Here is a 17,620-nt window from a genome sequence, read left to right as displayed (position 1 = left end):
AAGGTTAGGGGCACCTGGGTGGCTCAGTCAGTTAGGCATCCGACTTCGTCTCAGGTCACGATCTTGCTGCCTGTCGGTTTGAGCCCCGTGTCGGGCTCTGTGCTGACAGCTTGGAGCCTGGAGCCTGCTTTGGATTCAGTTTCTCTCCCCGCACTACCCCCCCCCCCACCTCATGCTCTGTCTCTCTCTCAAAAATAAACATTAAAAAAAATTTTTTTTAATCCAACGTTATAAAATAGATTGGTTTTCTCATGCCACTCAGAGCAGCTTTGAAGATACTCCAACAGCATATTTTTAAGACAGAACTGTATAAATGAATATATTGATTTCTCAAGTTCGGAGGGTAATCATTACTGGGACACAAAGTATCTACTCCATTTACTATCCGTGAAGCACAATAAAATGCAGTGCAATAAAATGAGGTATGTTTATACTTCAAAATACACCATATGGCCAACTCCGTGGTGGGCAGTGAATGTCTTCAATGCTCTATTCCTCTCACTGTGCTTCAACTCGGTCTACGCACTGCTGTTTCTGCTGATTCTTCCTACTTGGAGCAATTAAGGGACGAGCCAGAGGGAATCCCAGGTTGGGGGGGAAAGAGGGACTGAAACCACCGTGACACATTTGGTCACACAATACACACTTCATCCAACTTTCTCAACGGGAACCAAATCTCTGTTTTGCACAGCATGCTGTCCCTGGGGTTTGTTTGCTTTAATTTTAATTAAAAAGCCTTTCCTTCCTCCTGAGAGCAACACTAGAAAGGGGAAGATAAAACCACAGTCATATTTACACATTTGCAGCTCATGTCCAAAAGCTACTCTGGAGTAATTAGAAGTCAAGTTGATCAAAAGTACACAGCAGTGAAACTCAGGTGGACAGTGAGGGAAGGAGAGCAGAAGCAGGTGTGTTTCTAAAGCATTCTGCCCAAGACAAACTCTTTTCTTTATGATAATATGTGTAAATTATCTAAAATCCATGATTCCCTTGTGCCTCTATGGTTTTTATGGCGGCTTTACTAATCTGCATTTATCACGTTCATTAGGCAGATCTTTGGGACCTTAAATTAAATAAAATTAAACAGTGAACTGCTTCCAAATATATGTAGCAACTATTAATTTGGAGACAGGGATTGTTCTGGTTACTGATCTTTTAGCTTGCCCTCCGTCATGATTTCACAAACAGCTGGTGGTGCTGACTACAATGGGAATTCATCTTCCATAATATATTCTTTTTTTTTTTTTCTGGGCTGTGCCCATGAATTCCCAGGAAAACATTCTGAGTTTTGTAATTTTCTTTCTCAATGACTCAGTCGCCCGAATTCCTGGTGCCAAGACCTCCCATCACTTCATTCCTGCAAAAGCAATTAAGTGGGTTGCACCAGCCGAGCACAAACATGAGTCTCCTTTCTTTAGTTCCCCTGGCGTGTGTCCCTGCTCAGGGGAGGGGTGTGAGAGGATTAATGTCTTAGGCGCATTGAGAAATATCATCAAATGTCTGGTTCACTGTGGACAGGACATCTGGTCCTGGTAAAATGAGGCTTAAGGTAAATAATCACTCCTGTGATAAGGTCATTCTAGTCTCCCGTGTTCCTAGGGTGGGCTCCCCGCCCCAGCTAATGCTTGTTTCAATGAAGCATAATCATCCCAGAGGCTTGTATGTTAAAAACGGAGTATAAAAGTCACAGATTTCATACAAGCCTGCAAACAGGAAACACATCCTGTCCGTTTGGGGTAAAATATTTCACCAGGAGCCCTGATGTCAGCCAGCAGCGGCCAGCCAGCAGCTATGTGGCCCCTCCACCATGGGCATCCCATTCAGACTTGGTCAACACGCTCCCAACTCGAATCCTAGTATTGCTTCCTTAGCAGCCAGACCCCCAGACATCAGTGTGTGCTTGTACGCGTAAAGCAAAGTGAAAAAGCGATGCACCGTGCAGGGACCATTGTGGGTAGTCCCTCTCACAACACCCCACAAGCTGTGGGCTCGGTCATAATAATGCAGACACGTGGTCTGGGGGACACTGACTCCGCCCCCCATGCCGGAGAGGAGGGAAAAGTATCCGGAAACCAATCAGGACCCAGCATCCCTGGGGTGTCGTGATTGGCTGAGGCGGGCTCATGACCTAAGCTGAACCAATCAGAAGCTCCCTGGTCAGGTGTGCGGGGGAACTTCCTTGGTGGAACAAGCAGTGTGCAAACGGGAGGGTGACCTTGTTGGTGCTGCTGGGATGGAAGCTAGCTCGAGGACGAGAAGCATTTTAAACATATTCTCAGCACTGCCCTTTGCATCCTACTTATTACTGAATGAGAGGCACGGATCTCTATGGCTCTTACTTCCTTCCCTCTCCGCCTTCTAGGTGAAGGAACCACGGCTGGACGAGATGAAGTGACTTGGCTGCAACCACACAGCATCACTACCTTGGCTCAGCTTTTATGCAGGTTTTATTTGTCCCTACATGCCTCTCCTCCATTAAAAAAAAAAAAAAAAGATTGTTTACTTAATTTAAATGTGACAATAGTTTCTTAGAGCTCACACATGGGGATGAGTTAACAGTGCTAATGATACTATAGCAAGAATTGGTGGGGAGGGGAAGCAATTCCTCTGACCCATGTAACCAACACTATAGTCTATGGGTCATTAAAGTATGTGTTTGCGTGAAAGGCAGAGTGCAGAAATGGTATTAGGAGTAATATGATTTTGTATCTGAAATGATGGAGAACTGCTTCTGGTGACAGAATTCTCTGGAAAACCCTTCATCCCTTGGTTTCATTATTCCTGTTTCTATTTCTTTTCTGTTTCTTATACGAAAATCCAGTGGGTTCTCAAAGACGAGATATGGCAAAGATTCCACGTTCACAAACCCATTTCTTCTACTTGCTGGGCACACGGCAAGATTGCATCGCCAAGTGTCCTTTGCAGTATTGGTGATCACGTTACAGATTTGGGGCCAATGGGATGGAAGCAGAGAGGGCTGTTGGCCCTTCAAAACCACGCACGTACAATTGCCCATACTCTTTCCCCAAGCAGACTTTAAGCCACGTGTTACAGACGGTGCAGTCACACGCTGGGAAGAGTCTGAGCCCCAATATTGCTGATGGAACAGAGCCACCTGCACATCAGGAATATCAGCCCTATTTTACAAGAGGGAGAAACTTCTGTTATGTTAAAACAATGAGATTTTAGGATTTATCAGATTACCAGGGTAATGAATCCAGCATCATCCAGGGTAGGCAGTGTCTATACCAGAACTTCTTAAAAAGATATACAAGAGCTTCCATCACCTCAGAACACACAAAGAGGATGAGATTTCAAGGAGGTGAATGGCTAGGGAAGTGTTGGTTAGCTTCGGGCAGTTCTCTGCTACCCCTATAGTTCTGCAGGATTCTAAATGATAGCACAGTCTCACTCATCATGAGGGGTTTACCGAAAACAATTTTAAGGACGCTGATGGTATTTATTGCCCAGGATGCTTAAAAGACATAATCGAAATCAAAACTGCTGCGTTCTTCCTACTTTACTCTTAACAAAACCAATTGTGAAAGTAATCACTGCCAGGTCTCTGTCCAGAGAATCTGGTTTTTGCAATTATCCAGGATAATAAAATTGTCCCAGCTGAATCGAAGACCTTGTCTGTAAGGGCTGCCCCACTTCTGCAGCCAAACAAGAGTGACAGCAGGCACTAGAATGGAGAGTATACAAGAGTACCGCATGGGAGCAGGGGGCAGGCAGAGCACCAGGATTCAAGGTCATGCCAGGACGTGACCTTGGCTAAGTCACCAACTTCTCTTGCTTTTGTTATGGAATCTATAAAATGGGGTTATCAAAGCCTAACTTGCTAGGGGGAGGAGGGCTGGGGAGATAAAGGTTGAAATTCTTTCAAATAGAACGAAGAAAAGAAGGAAGGAGAGAGGGAGGGAGGCAGGAAGGACAGATTGTATTCTATCCAGAAAGCTATGTGTACTGAAATTAGTGATGTGTCTTCCAGTGTTGGAAGTTCTATAGAGAGATCAAGGTCACACACAGGAACTGTGTGTGAGCTTGGGGAATAAGGTTGAGGACGGCAAATGTTGTTGGATGCAGGTGCCATAGTGACAAGGATCCCTGGGCTTTTTGAAAGCAGTGCACTCACCATAGTGTGGAATGATGCTCCAGGCCATGGCAGATGCATAAATGCCCCCCGTCATCCAGAAGATGCCCAGCCAACTGAGGTGTTCTCCTCGCTTCTCCCGAGACAAGAATTCAGAAAAATAGGCAAAAACAATGGGCAGAGCACCCCCAATCCTGCAAAAAGAAAATGCCAAAAAGAAAGAATCAAGTCATACACTAAAAATGGGCTTAGCAGAAACCTAGTCACCTTACACCCCACCCGTAGTTCTATGGTAAAGTAACCCAGTGAATTTGAAAGACTGGCTAAGGTGAAGCCAGTATCGGGTTATTTTGACCTTATACACTGACTTTACAACCTAACCCCTTTCTACGGTTCAGCTTTAATGTACTATCTTGGAAGTCAAACACAAAACCCAGTCCAAGGTTTTCCAGAAGTACCACTCGGAGCTATAGTGCCAGGATGGATGGAACACTGGTCTATGAGGGCCCAGCAAAGCCCTGCGTTTGCGTACCCTATGCCTGAGAGGAGTCGGCAGAAGAGGAAGGCTCCATATCCCTGCACGAAGGAGGAGAGAGAGGCGAAGGAGGCGTTGAGGGCCAGAGACATGCTGAGGACTCTCTTCCTCCCCAGCTTATCGGCCAGGCCCCCCAGCATGAAGGCCCCCGCCATCATTCCTAGGTAGACTATCACCCCTGCAAGGTGGGGGGAAAGAGAAGACAGGGTGGAGAGAAAAGACAAGACATTAGAAACCATGCAATGTTCTAGAAAATCCAATGCCCCTTTTTATGTGTTCTAGACAGTCTGCGTCACAGACATAAAAGGTGGATTATAACAGATGTTCATGGCAAATTAGAAGTGCTGTATGAATTCAAATTCTTAGGAATGCCATTCGAAAAACTAGCCTCACAGGTTGCCACATATGTGCACATACTAAAATAGATCAACCATAGCTGGGTCTGATGTACCCTTCTTGAAGATGACTCTTTTAGAGGCATAATCCGCAGAAGGTAGTGCTGTCATTTTATTTTTAAGCAAGCAAGCAAGAAAGAAAGAGAAAGAAAGAAGGAAAGAAAGAAAGAAAGAAAAAAGAAAAAGAAAGAGAAAGGAAGGAAGGAAGGAAGGAAGGAAGGAAGGAAGGAAGGAAGGAAGAAGGGACTGTGTGATAAAAATCCTTACCTGCAGGGTTATGTTTAAAGAGAGAATTTCAAGGGGAAAGTGTGACCAAAAGGTTATAAGGAACATGGGAAGGAAGAAAAGGGTGTGAGTGAAAAATGCCAACTACCCATAAGACTGGCTATGTTATTATTCCCCCCAAAAAAGACCATCTCCAAGCTACAACCAATGTTCAGATTTCTTAGGGTAATAAGAGCCCAGCAATGAGCATCCTTTCTTTATCACATGTAACTTTACTTCCCTTCTAATAATAAGATCGGTTAATTTAAGATATCCTATAAATATATTGCTATTGACATGTTTATGGTATTGCAATGAAAGTCAGCATCTTCACGGTCATGGCACATCCCCAGAAGCATGTGGATAATGTCTTCCTACTAAATATTGAGGGCTTACTAATTATCAATGCCTGTGCTAAGTCCTGATGTGATTTACCACACCTGTGAAGGAAACTTTGCAGACCATCCTTCACAAAGTCAAAAATATGGAATACAGATTACATAAGTATCCTTTCACCCGGCCTTGACTGGAAACCAAATGGTGAACACAAACTGTCTTTCACAGAAAGGAAGCTTCTGGATCTGCAGATGCTTTATTTCTGCAGGTGTGTGCCAGGAAGGGCCGACAGAAAGCAAAGAGCTTCAATTAGCTGATTAACTTGAAGGCTGGTCCCCAAAAGGAGAGATTTAACTACGCTCTGTCTTATCTTCCCCATGACAGAGTTCTTTCTTTTATCATTTTATTCCATGAGATGAAAAGAAATGATAGCTTTGGTGTTGTCAATGGTGTTCATTAAGATTTTTTTCACTCACCTGTATTGTCACTTTCAGCCTTTACACACCTCAAAGCCATGGAAGATGCTATTTCCTTTTACGTTTCTGTATATGCTGTTACTTCGTGAAATATGCCTATGAGTCTACAGTATATATTAAATGCCTATTATTAGGTAAGCATTCTTTTAGTTACTGGGCATACAGTGAGGTACAAACACCTGAAAATCTTGGCCTTCATAGAGCTTACGTTCCAATTGGGGAAAAGAAATAATAAATGAGTAAAATATACAGTTGGTAGGTGGCTGATAAGAGTCATAGAGAAAAATAATGGGAAGGAAGGGAACCAGGAGAGCCAGGGTGGGAGGTGGAGATTTTAAATAAGATGGTTCAGGAAGCTCTCACTGAGACAGGACATTTAGGCAAAGACCTAAAGGAAATCAACCATGGGGATGTCTAGGGTAAATTGCCAAGCCTGTGTTCAAATCTGCCATTTCTCTGTACACTCGGAGGATCCACAGACAAGTAATAGAATCAGGATAACTGCTCCTCCCTATTTCACCAGTTCCCAGCCCAAAGCCCAGAAAATGTAGCGAGCAATTTCCCACTAATATTAAGTCACCCACACTTGTGTTTCAGAAAATGAGTCAAGACTGCAAACCCAACTCACAGTATATGTCATGCCGTATGGAAATGATGTGTCGGTCAGTATGCTCTGCTAGACTATGAGTGTATCTGTTCCCCAGACCTGAGCAACTAAGGATCTCCATCATCTGGTTCCCTGTAGACTTAATCTTGCTCAGTTCTTAGCCATTGTGAGCTATGTCCAACAGAACTGCCTTACTCACCATGAGGGTATCTTAAAACCATCTTCTGTGGCTATGACCCCAGAATCCCACTACACAAGCCCAAGTGAGGGTCAGCCTGCAGCCTCCCTGATACTTTCACCTGGTCTTTCCAGTCCACATAACTTCCTTGTGCCTGGTCCTGAGATCCTGGCCCCCATGCTAATTTCCAATTAGCATCCAATACCTTAACCAATTGGAAAAGACCCAAACTCCATCCATGCCCAACCAGGTTCTCGCCAGGAAAGAACTGGGTTTTACTTCCTCTGACTTAGGTAACCCACCTAACATAATTGCCACGTTCAGGAGCCCCACACCTGAGATGCCCCGCCCTTCCCCCCACCTTCCAGGTAGACTGCTGGGCTATCACCACCGGCCCAACTTAGAGTGGGGTTTTACACAAGCCCTTGTACTTGGTAATTTAGGACTTCCAGATAAGAGCAGAGAGGGAACATCTGTTTCCAAGTTAGGTCTGTTCAGCTTCCAAACTGTGTTGGCCTCAGCACAACTTCTTGTCAAGAATTTCCAATATCTCATTCAGCCAACAAATGCCTTGTGGTTCTCTCATGATACCTGGTCAATAAATGTTTTGGAATAAAGAGCAGATGTTGTTAAGGAAGGAAGGAAGGGAGGGAGGGAGGAGGAGAGTCCTGCCCAAATTGCAAAGGAAATGCTATGGGTGCTTTAAGCCCGCGGGTTATAGAGCAATAGGTCATAAGAGCTTAACATATCACATCATAGTACCCAGCTGGCAAACACAAGAGTGAGCGCTCACCACCAGCCAGGCTTCATGCAAAGCATTTTACTGGCATAGTTGATCCCCTTTAATGTTCACAACAACCCCACAGATACCATTACTGTTTTATAGGGAAGAAAACTGATTTACAGAGAGCTAAAGTAGTTCCGGAAGGTCAGACAACTAGCAGAAGTACCAAGATTTTGATCTGGGAATCCCAACCTCAGAGTCGATGTTTAACCACTACGCTTTATTGTTCTTTACAGATAAGCATCGGTCAGACTTACTAGCTCTGTATTAGTTTCTTCCTTCCTTGTTTGCTCCTCCTCAGAACTGCTTGCTAAGTGGGGCAAGGTTCCTTCCTTTCAAGGAGATAAACCATAAATTATACGATTATCTCCTAGTGAGAAAGAATGTTCCATGAAAGGTGTGTGTTGGGTACTATACAAACGCACAGAATGAACACAGCCTGAATACACCTTACTCAACGTGGGAAGGCTTCTAAGAGCCAGACATTGAGCTGATGGTCAGGTTTCCATCTTGGTCGTTGGGCGTGTGAATCACAGGCAGTGGCAGGCAGCATGCACACAAGACTGAGGAGGCGAAGGGGGCACCTGATATGTTCGGGCAACTGTGTCCAAGTAGATCAGTGTGAGTAGAGCACAGTGCACAGCGGGGAACGAGGTGAGGGATTCGGGCCGGGCGGGGGAGAACAGAGGCCACATGATAATGGCTCATGAGTGAGTGTGTGTGTGTGAGAGAGAGAGAGAGAGAGAGGAGAGAGGGAGAGAGAAGGCATATCATGTAGGCATGCATGCACATGTGGTTATATGTGTGCATGTAGCTGTTTGCATCGTGTGTGGGGGCCTGTAAATCGGGAGGAAGGGAGGAGGGAAATCAGAATAATTGTCAGGAGACTTGCTGAGAACCAACCTGTACACTTCATACTCTGGCCCTACCCCAAAGGGAAACAGTAACATCCAATTAATGTTTGCTTCTCTTTGTTCTATAAAGCTATCTTCGGCATGTCTCAGATGCTACTGTGCACACGGAAAGCATGACGGGATCGCAGTAAAATCAGTTACTGACCCAGGGGCACCTGGGCAGCTCAGTGAGTTAAGCATCTGACCTCAGCTCAGGTCATGATTTCACAGTTCATGGGTTCAAGCCCCGCATAGGGCTCTGTGCTGACAGCTCAGAGCCTGGAGCCTGCTTTGGATTCTGTGTCTCCCTCTGTCTCTGCCCCTCCCCTGCTCACACTCTGTCTCTGTCTCTCTCTGTCTCTGTCTTTCCCTCTCTCTCAAAAATAAACATTAAAAAAAATTTTTTTTTAATTAAAAAAAATCAGGTATGATTCAGTAAGTCTGGGGCAGGGCCTGACATTGTGCATTTCTGACAAGACTAGTGTTGCTGATCCAAGGACCACACTTTGAGGAAGTAGCAGACCAGAGCTCACCCATCCTCCTGGGAGCACACTGACGGGCAGGGATGAGAATCCTGGCCTTAGAACCACAAAATCTCATTCACTGGTTGTGAGATTTGGGAGAATATTCTCACACCCTCTAAGGGCCCTACCACCACATGTGTAAACTGATCACTGGTTTCCAAACTGCCTTCCTATTCATTTTTTTTTTTAAATATAAATCATGAACAATGAAAGTGTGTGGATTTCCCAGGAAGAACATATTCAGATTTAAAAAATAAACCCAGATAGGGGTGCCTGGGTGGCTCAATCGGTTAAGTGTCCAACTCTTGATTTCAGCTCAGGCCGTGATCTCACGGTTCGTGAGTTCAAGCCCCACATCGGGCTTTGTATTGACAGTGAAGAGCCTCCTTGGGATTCTCTCTCCTTGTTTCTCTGCCCCTCACCTGCTCTGCCCCTCCCCTGCTCATCCTCTCTCTCTCTCTCTCTCTCTCTCTCTCTCTCTCAAAATAAATAAGTAAACATTAAAAAAATTTTTTTAAATAAGCCCAGACACAAATGTTTAGGTCAACTATTGTGAATGCCACACAAAACATGTCTACAGACCAGACTTTGGCCAGTGGTCAAAAGTAGCTTCTAGACTAGCAGTGCGCAATCTCAGCGATGAACATTGTGCCACTTATTAAGCTATTGTCACTCAGCCCCGAAGCCACCCTTCCAGCTCCTACTTTGTCCACAAACACCTATGCTCTGCCAGACAGTCCCTGCTGGGCCTCTGCCAATAGGGGGCACTAGAGAGAGAGGCTGAAAGGCTGGAGCAAGAAGAAGGGACCCAAGGTTTCTGCTCCTGTAAATTCCACCCCTGCATCCATCAGCAGGAAGCAGCAATGCCTTTCCACAGGAGCCACTGAATGCAATTAGCAGAACCAGCCACATCCTGCCCTTTCCTCCCCTCCCACACCAACACCGGCCAGGCAGGGTCCCGTCTCCAGAGATCTGAGTTATGGCTCCTCGGGTTTCCTCCTCTGAGCTCTGCAGTTACAACAATGCGGATCTCTTTACTTTACTCCCCCAGTCCCACGGTGGTACCTGCTCCCTGCATTCACTATCTCGGTACATTTTATAAACACATTTCACTCACCCAGCTAATAATTCTTTATATTAAATTCTCTCTGTTCCAATAACTGCTACGATGTCTGTCTGCTGACCACGCCCTGACCGATCCAGACACATCGGCAAATTGATGCATCTCAGAGATTGGATATTGACTCCAGCAACTCAGCTTTAGTAGATGAGGACTCCAAGCCCCAGATAAGGTCAGTGACTCTTCTGGAAGTCCCCTGCTGGCCCAGAACCTGCTGGCACCACACCTCTGGTCTCCTGGCTCAGAGCCTGGTGCTTTTGCTACCCACTGCCCGCGGCAAAAGGAGGAACTAGAAAGAATAAGAAACGCTTCTCAAAATGCTGTGGTAGCGGTCAAGATATGCTGCCCCCAAAATATGCCACTTTGGTTGAAGGGTTATTTTGAGCTGAAGACAGCTGAGAAACAGCAGACTCCAAAAGAGAGCTCTGTGCCCTCCCTCACATTTGCCTAAAAAACGGGCTTGGGATTGTAATCACCACAGACTCTTACCAGCTCAGGGACAGCACCAAGAGGCATCAACATAACAAACCTTACTGCAACAACCTTATCTTCCATTAGTTTGCACCATTTGCCAGCCCTGGAAGGCTTTCTTGCCTTCCCCTGGGACTTGTTCCTTCTCTACAAATGTATTGTCCTTTGGGAAAATGCTAAGGCGAAGTCCTAACCATCCCTTTGGAGTGCTTCTGTGTGTGTGCATGCATTGCACATGCTAATAAGCTGCTTTCCTCTTGTTAATCTGTCTTTTGTCACTTTAATTCACAGGGCTTCCAGCCAGGGAGGGCAGAGGGAAGATTTTCCTCCCCTGCACTTTTTTGGGAGGCTATGACGGGGAAGAAATGGACGGAAGAAGGGCTGATCCACAGAGAAGAGAAATAGAAAATTAACGATGCCTCTGAAATGGCTGTGCTATTAAACCCATTTAAAATCTGTCTTTAGCAGAGGAAATTAAGACAATAAATTTGGAAAACTGAAATGCAATGGAGTTATCAAAAATTACGTTAGCACGCAGCAGATAAGGGACTAGCTAGAAGGCTAGAGAGTATCGCCCTCCAGTTCCACTCAACAAGCTCAGTGGCATATTAAGAAAATCTGCCGCCCAATACACTGAGGTTTTAAGGAAATTAAAAACCACGATGGCTACTTGCAGAGTCGGGGGAATGGGGGCAAAAGGAGGGGAATGTGGTAGAGCAAGAAGGGCTCTTAATAGTGAGAACACCACACAGGAAATGAATTAGGCCTCCATGGAAGAAGGAGGGGCCCGCACCGACAGGTGCCATAAGAGAAAGAGCCCCGTCTTGAAAGTGAGGTGAGCCAGCTCTTAGCCCTGGCTTCATGAATTACCCGCAGCATGACCACGGGCGACCCATTCGGCTTCTCTGATCGTTGCTCCTTCTTTGTAAAAGTCAGATAATGTGCTCATCCTGTGGAGTTGTTAGGATTGCATGGCACAGCGGATGGAGAGTACCTAGCAGGACGCCTGGCACAGAAAAGTAAATGCACAATTAATACAAGTTGCGATTGTCTTTCGGAGTGGTGCAGCGTGGAACTGGCTGTGACCTAAGAAAGCCACGGGATTAGAAACATGAAAATAAGTTGGCGGTATTTTAAAGTCAAACCCACCATATATTGAAGGCATCTGAGGTAAAAGGACATAGACTGGCAGAAGAAACTTATTTATAGTAGCATGCCCTTTAAATGTACCTCCCTCCTTACCTGCAGAAGGAACCAGATTCCCAATAAAAAAGCTTTTTTTAACTAAAACATTTTCCGAGTTTCCTCTAATAAGACTTTGTTGGGAATTTTTTTTTTCTTTTTGCTAACTCGTGGGTAAGTGCCCAGATTTATTGCCATCTCCTTAGAGAGGCCTCCTGATGTTCCAAAGTAGGACTCAGCAAACTTTTTCTGTCAAGGGGCAGAGAAAAAAACATTTCTCTTGTAAAAATAGTTTACTTTGCAGATGTCCTATAGCTCTTTAACATCTTCTTCTTCTTCCTATTTTTCTTTACAGTCCTTTAAAAACGTAAAAACAGGGGCACCTGGGTGGCTCAGTTGGTTGAGCGTTGGGCTCTTGATCTTGGCTAAGGTCATGATTTCTCGGTTCCTGAGTTCGAGCCCTGTGTCGGGCTCTGTGCTGACAGTACAGAGCCTGCTTGGGATTCTCTCTCTCCCTCTGTCTCTGCCACTCCCCTGCTCATGCTCTCTTGCTCTCTCTCTCTCTCTCAAAATAAATAAAACGTTTTAAAAAATATGTAAAAACAAAAACAGGTTATAGTTCCCTAGCCCCTGCTCCAAATGCAATTCTGTCCTCTCTGCTGGTATTTCTGCAATATATTCTTCCTTCTTCCCTATCACATATGTCTGTTTGCTCTCACACATGTATTTGTTCAACATCTGTCAACTCCTGGAGGAAGGGATTGTGTCGGTTTTGTTTGAGTGAAATTCTCTACGTCTCTAGCACCCAGCTCAGAGTTTGGCACATAGGAAGCACTCCATTAATATTTGTTCCAGAAATAAATAATTCATAATCACAACAGAAAAATATGAAAAATACAAATACACACACACACACACACACACACACACACAAAAACTGTATAAAAGTGGAGGCAAAAACCCTCCATCACGCCACCCACCCAAACCTGTTGTTAGCATGTTTCTGTCTTTGTATTTCTATTTGTACACATACAACTACACACTGCATTTATATGGTTGAGATCATTCTGTATTGGAAGTCTCATAACCTACTTTTTCATTTGATAAATATCCCTACAGAGAACATGTTTGTACATATGTCTCTGTCTGTGTTGCTGGTCATTTGCTCAGAATTGATTCCAAGAAACGAAACTATGAGGTCAAACAGACTCGATGAGTTTGTGGCCAAATTTCCTTCCAGAGAGCTGGTACATATCACACTCTTGCCATCTCTAGAGATGCTTTTCATGTAAACAGAATATACTCTCTGAGCATCCGAGGCAGCAGGGTGAAATGTACAATGAACCAAGGACTAAGAAGCCATTTTGAACTCTTTTTTTTTTTTTGCTTGAATACATAGAAATTAAATGCATTAATTATCCTGGGAGGCTTCTGAGCTCCCTTTCTGTACAACTTATTTGTTGGACTGTACACGTATACTTTGCAGGGATCAAAAGGAGCACCTCCCAAATGAACGATTTCCTTTCCATTTCTTTATTATTCAACCCAATATACCTCCTTGAAGGGCAATATTGTCTTAGACTAGGGTCTGGGAGGTAAATTTGATAAAGATTTAACATATGCAGGAACCCCCTAGTGAAGTCTCACTTTGGTATTAAGTCACAGAAGGACATCAGGGTATCTGTTTGCACACCTCCATGAAATCAGATGTGTTAGGTTAAGTCAGCCAAGCACTGTGTGTATATGACATCTGGATGCTTGGAAACTTCTGGGATGAGTAAATGCTTTCTTTTGGATCCAGGTACTTGGCACCAAAAAGGTTTGGCTTGAACAACTTGTCAAGTGGAAAACAATCTGGCAATTACTGTGTTGGACTTTTCTAGTACTTTATGTGTCCAATAAACTCAAGTGAATGAATCTTTGGAGGTAGGTTCACTTTCCTAATCTATTGGAAGCTGGGACTCTTTCCTAACTGTCACACAAGAAATAATTTAGAAATAAATGGGCAGAGGAAAAAGGAAGGGGCAAAGGAACTGGTATCTGTTTAGCTCCTACTGTGTCCTAAGTACTATACCAGGTGACATATGTAATAATTTCAGTTTGTCATTCCAACCGTGTGAGGGAATTATTAATATCTTTACTTAACAGATGAAGAGGGGCACCTGGGTGGCTCAGCCGGTTAAGCATCCAACTCTTGATTTTGGCTCAGTTCTTGGGTTCAAGCCCCACATCTGGCTCTGTGCTGACAGTGCAGCGCCTGTTTGGGATTCTCTCTCTCCCTCTCTCTCTGCCCCCCTCTCTCTCTCTCTCTTTCTCTCTCTCTCTCAAACATAAATAAACATTAAAAAAAATTAACAGATGAACAGATGAAGAAACTGAAGTTAAGAGTTTTCCTCTCTGACCACAATTTAAAAATAGCTAATAAAGTTTTCTGATATCTGATGGAAGAAATCCGGGCTTACAGTTGAGTGACCGGCTCATCAATGTATGGAGAAACCCCCAAGAAAAGACACACCAGTACCATTCAAGGACACCTGGGTTGGATAAGGCCTTTGTCACTCTGCCTGAGGATTCAACACACCCCCTCAGGTCTGGCCCCTCAGCTCAGGAGAAGCCCCAACCCTATGGAAGAGTAGAATTACCACTTCTGGAAGTTCTAGGTTCTGTGTGTGCCTAACAGGTCCAGAGATGGAAGTCTGCAGACAGACTGGGGGGTCTGAGGGACAGAAGTCCCTTGCTTCAGCAACATAGCATAAGGGTAGCACCTTAAATCAGGGAAGGGTTCTCTCTCCAACCATACTTATGGGAAATAAAGATGCTGCAAGGCAGCCTGGAGACTTCACCCTCCCAGCAGTGTGTGATCAAGCTTAAGCTACACGCAATATTCTGGGTCAAGCCATGAACCTGTGAGCAGACGAGGCCATGTCTTTGGTGAGTAGAAGACAGGCCCACAGCCACGGTGGGAGCAACTGTAACAGAAAGGAATCAGGTCACTGGTGAGGTTTCTGTCCACTAGCCCTGGGGCAGTGGTACTTGTCACTTCCCTTAATCTTCTCTCACACTGGACACAAGAGGCCTCAAAAAGTATTTCCTGCGAGGGGCACCCAGGTGGCTCAGTTGGGTAGGCATCTGACTCTTGGTTCTGGCTCACGTTATGGTCTCACAGTTCAGGAGTTTGAGCCCCAAGTCAGGCTCTGCACTGGCAGCGCAGAGCCTGCTTGGGATTCTCTCTCTCTCCCTCTTTCTCTCTCTCTCTCTGCCCCTCCTCTGCCTGCTCTCTCTCTCTCAAAAAAAAGAAAAAATTCCTGAGAATACTGTGAGAATCTTGAAATTGCCTTGTTCACATATGACCACACTAGAAATCTCTTAGAAAAGCAAAGCTTCCCTCTGGACACCTCCCACAGCAGGTGAGAGGAGGTGAGGCAGGTGACAGAGGGTGTCACCTGGGCCAAAGCCAGTGAAGGGAGGTATGTACTGTGGGCATCTCAGATGTGTTCATTACCCAGTGAGACTGGGTGATCCCTTGGCCATTCCACTAAAGAAAAAGTTGGGACTGCCATTGTGGTGGTTTCTAGAGGGTGGACCCGTTCAGGGGAACCACAATAAGGCCAGTCATGGACAGTACAGCCAAGAGCCAGAGTCTGAGATGGGAATGGTTGATAAAAGAGCAGGAGAGGAAACCAAAGTCTTCACAAGGAAATTTGCTAAGCCCCATTCTCCGCATGTCAGTGAACCCGGAAGAGCGGCATAAAGATAAATAAGTCCTTGCCCTGTGCTTTCAAAAAACTCAGTCTATCAGAAATAAAGAGGTAGAAATAAAGGAGAAGGGGTGGATCAGGGCAAGGGCCAGAGAGGAGACACGGCAAGAACTCTGGCAAGCCGGTAAGTGGAAAGAGGCTGATAGCTGTACTTGGCTGTCTTACAACAAGCAGATGGCCAGTGGGGCGGGAGCGGGGCTGAGCTTCACCCCAAGGGACCAGAAGGTGATGCAGCTGGTTATTGGCAGAAGTCAAACCCATGATCTTCCAGAACTCAGCTGCCTTTTTGGTACAATGTCTCTATACCAAAGTGGGCTACCTTGTCTTCAAAGCACATTATCTTCTTTATTAGGATAGACTTGATTTGCAGCCAGACTGGAAAAGATCTATGTTTATCTTTAGAGACACCTGGATATTGGCTCTGACTTCTGGGCAAGATAAGGGCAATGGTATTTATGAGGTGCTGTTTAAAGTCTGAAACTCCCCTGGCAACCCTGGGGCCAGTTTGTTTACTAATGATTTTCGGTGGTATCACTGGTCGGTCAGGGCTTGATCGTAAGACCAAAGGGACATGAAAGTCCCTGTGGGAACTTCTATCTTGAGCTCTCCCAGAGTGAAGATTTCTTGCACAGACCTTGGTGGTTCAATCTAGAGATAGGTCTATATGGGAATAAGAAGGACCCTGGATAGACTGTGCCTGGATGTCTCTTGAATCCCCAATGCTTACCTATATGATCTTCCATTGCTCCACCGTGGCCTTTGCCTTTAAATAAAAGCCTTATTTGACGATACTCAGTGGAGTCTTATGAATCCTTCTCAATATCCAAAATGATAAAATCTTTTCACCCCCTGGCCTCAGGGTCACACCTACAAGGGCCAGGCAGGGAAAGGAGTGAAGCTACCCAGACATACCTTGTAAGGAATGGCAGAGACTCGGAAATACATGCCCACCTAAAGGGAGCAGCCATACCCAACTTTAGCCAATTGCTGTGTTGTAGAATATAGATGCTATTTCTACAATTTCAAAAAGCATCAGAAATCTGGATTTCTAAATAAAATTCTTTGCTTTTTAAAACACGTTACTGGCAAAGCAATTATTTTCATCCACTGTTTGAGAACTCCACGTGACAGAGAGCAGTGCAGGTTTTAGTAGTATATTAGGAATGCGAGTATTCACATCTTTATTAAAATGTTTCCCATGGTTCAGATCTCTTAATTTTTCTATTCCTTTGACAATTTGTCCTAAGTTGCTATTTGCCTTTTTATCACGCATCCATTACCCCCTGGGTAGTGATGATCTGTGTTCTTTCTCACCCCAGAATCTTCACACTGTTTGCTTTTTGTCCTACTTAGTATATTCTTTATTCATATCTTTGCATGGGTGGCTCCTTCTTATACTCCAGCCCTAGGCTCTGAGAGCCCTTCCCTGACCACTCAGTCACAGTGACTCTCCTTCCAAAGGTGGAATCATTTAGGCCAGTTAGAAGACCATTACATATATTCCAAGTGAGTGATGCCAATGGGGTGGGCCAGGGTGGTGGGGAGCAGTGGAAATGGTAGGGAGTGGCTGGATTCTGGATACGTTTTCAAGGTAGGGTCAAGCGAATAGATGGCATTTAAAGCAGAGACAAAGAGATCCCCAAAGGAAGGGCAAGAGAGAAGAGATTCCAGGACTGAGCACTGAAATGTTCCAATGGTTAAGGGTCAAAAACATGATAAGAAGCCAGCAATGGAGACTGGGAAGGACCAGCAGGGGACAGACAGCAGGAAAGTTAGAAGACTGTGGTAGCTACAGGTCCAATAAAGAAAGTGTATCAAGGGGCGCCTGGGTGGCGCAGTCGGTTAAGCGTCCGACTTCAGCCAGGTCACGATCTCGCGGTCCGTGAGTTCGAGCCCCGCGTCAGGCTCTGGGCTGATGGCTCAGAGCCTGGAGCCTGTTTCCGATTCTGTGTCTCCCTCTCTCTCTGCCCCTCCCCTGTTCATGCTCTGTCTCGCTCTGTCCCA

At 45.1% G+C, this 17,620-nt stretch overlaps 1 protein-coding gene across 2 annotated transcripts in view; it reads right to left on the bottom strand.

Moving 5' to 3' along the window:
* The window catches only part of SV2B (synaptic vesicle glycoprotein 2B), a 191,276-nt gene that overhangs the window by 46,448 nt on the left and 127,208 nt on the right, over positions 1-17,620 (bottom strand). For both annotated transcript variants that reach the window (XM_043554753.1, XM_043554754.1), the window contains exons 3-4: positions 4,626-4,806; positions 4,136-4,287 (exon numbers count right to left, since the gene is read on the bottom strand). In XM_043554753.1, coding sequence (XP_043410688.1) covers positions 4,136-4,287; positions 4,626-4,806 — 333 coding nt within the window. The remainder of the gene's footprint in view (positions 1-4,135; positions 4,288-4,625; positions 4,807-17,620) is intronic.

The sequence above is a fragment of the Prionailurus bengalensis genome, chromosome B3 (assembly GCF_016509475.1).
Source record: "Prionailurus bengalensis isolate Pbe53 chromosome B3, Fcat_Pben_1.1_paternal_pri, whole genome shotgun sequence".
In the NCBI taxonomy this organism is placed as follows: domain Eukaryota; kingdom Metazoa; phylum Chordata; class Mammalia; order Carnivora; family Felidae; genus Prionailurus; species Prionailurus bengalensis.
The sequence above is the reverse complement of the archived record's forward strand: the minus strand, read 5'-3'. Positions and strand labels throughout refer to the sequence as shown.